The sequence below is a fragment of the Zeus faber genome, assembly GCF_960531495.2.
Source record: "Zeus faber genome assembly, chromosome: 2".
NCBI classification, from domain to species: Eukaryota; Metazoa; Chordata; class Actinopteri; order Zeiformes; family Zeidae; genus Zeus; species Zeus faber.
In genome coordinates, this window is record NC_137189.1 from 2,543,606 (window position 1) to 2,545,257 (window position 1,652).

The 1,652-nt window shown below is 57.7% G+C and overlaps 1 protein-coding gene across 1 annotated transcript; it reads left to right on the forward strand.

The window, feature by feature from the left end:
- Positions 1–239: 239 nt before the first annotated feature.
- On the forward strand, positions 240–1,400 carry LOC307248140 (5-hydroxytryptamine receptor 1B-like; the record flags this gene model as incomplete). The annotated part of the gene is made up of 1 exon (XM_080024402.1): positions 240–1,400. The coding sequence occupies one exon, from the start codon at positions 240–242 to the stop codon at positions 1,398–1,400; it is 1,161 nt and encodes a 386-aa protein (XP_079880528.1).
- Positions 1,401–1,652: the final 252 nt, after the last annotated feature.

Sequence of the window (1,652 nt, forward strand, 5' to 3'; positions counted from 1 at the left end):
TCGCTCCGTGAATTGGATGCGTGAAGGAGGAGTCGGCGGCGTAGCAACGGTCCGCGGGACGCCTCCTCCTCCACCCCTCCACTGGACACACCACCTGTGCGCGACACACCGCGATGGAGACGGAGCGGACACCCGGGGCAGCGCGAACGCACACCTTGGATAGGTACCGCCGGAGGAGATCCGCAGGCTTTCCGACGAAGCTCAGAGGCAGATCCGTTCGATAAGCCCCCGTCGAGGGCATGGAGAGCGCCAGCCACCTGAAACCGACGCCTGCTGTGGTCTACGGAGACTTGTTGAACCACCTCTCGGCCAACCAGACGCACGCCAACCTCACCTCCAAGGAGCATTCCTCCAAGGACTCAAGCCTGGCTTTCCAAGCGGGTTTGGCCGTCACGCTATCCCTCATCACCTTCGCCACGACTATGTCCAACGCGTTCGTCATCGCCACCATCTACCAGTCCAGGAAGCTCCACACGCCGGCCAATTTTCTGATCGCGTCCCTGGCCGTCACGGACCTGCTGGTGTCCATCCTGGTGATGCCCATCAGCGCGCTGTACACGGTCAGCCAGACGTGGACTCTGGGGCAGGTGATGTGCGACATCTGGCTCTCCTCGGATATAACCTGCTGCACCGCCTCCATCCTTCACCTTTGCGTCATTGCGCTGGACCGCTACTGGGCCATCACGGACGCGGTGGAGTACTCCAAGAAGCGCACCCCGGCCAGGGCGGCCGGGATGATCGCCACCGCCTGGGTGATCGCCATCTCCATCTCCCTGCCGCCCTTCTTCTGGCGCCAGGTGAAGGCGGAGGAGGTGACCACCTGCAACGTGAACACGGACCACATTTTCTACACCATCTACTCCACCTTCGGCGCTTTCTACATCCCCACCTTCCTCCTCATCGCGCTCTACGGGAGGATATACGTGGAAGCTCGCAAGCGCATCCTGAAGCAGTCACCCAGCAAGCCGGGGAAGAGACTCACCTCGGCCCATCTGATCACCAACTCCCCCGGGTCGGTGGCGTCCACCACCTCCCTGAACTATGGCACCAACGACACCTCGTCGTGTGACACCATCTCGTCGGCCAACATGAGCCAGGTGAAGGTGACGGTGTCCGACGCGCTGCTGGAGAAGAAGAGGATTTCCGCCGCCCGGGAGAAGAAGGCCACCAAAACTCTGGGGATTATCCTGGGGGCGTACATAATATGCTGGCTGCCCTTTTTCATTTACACCTTGCTGGTGTCTGTGTGCGAGTCCTGCTTCCACCCAGAGCTCTTCGACATCTTCACCTGGCTGGGATACCTAAACTCTCTGATCAACCCCATCATCTACACCATGTCCAACGAGGACTTTAAGCGAGCCTTCCACAAACTCATATGCTTTAGGTGTTGCAAGTCGTGAAACCAGAGATAAAATAGCCAAAATATCTACTCTGCTTCCACCTCCAAGGTCAATCAAATGGTGTGACCACAAATCTCCAAAGGTGCAACAAGTCTATCGATGCCCCCCCCCCCCCCCAAGGACACCAGGGCCATCATTTATATTGTTTATGGTAATGTGGGCTACAAAATAATATTTGGCCTGATGATACAAACCGGGATGGAAGGGGAAGGGAGGAGAATGAAAATTAAAATGTATTGGCCTGTCACTGCT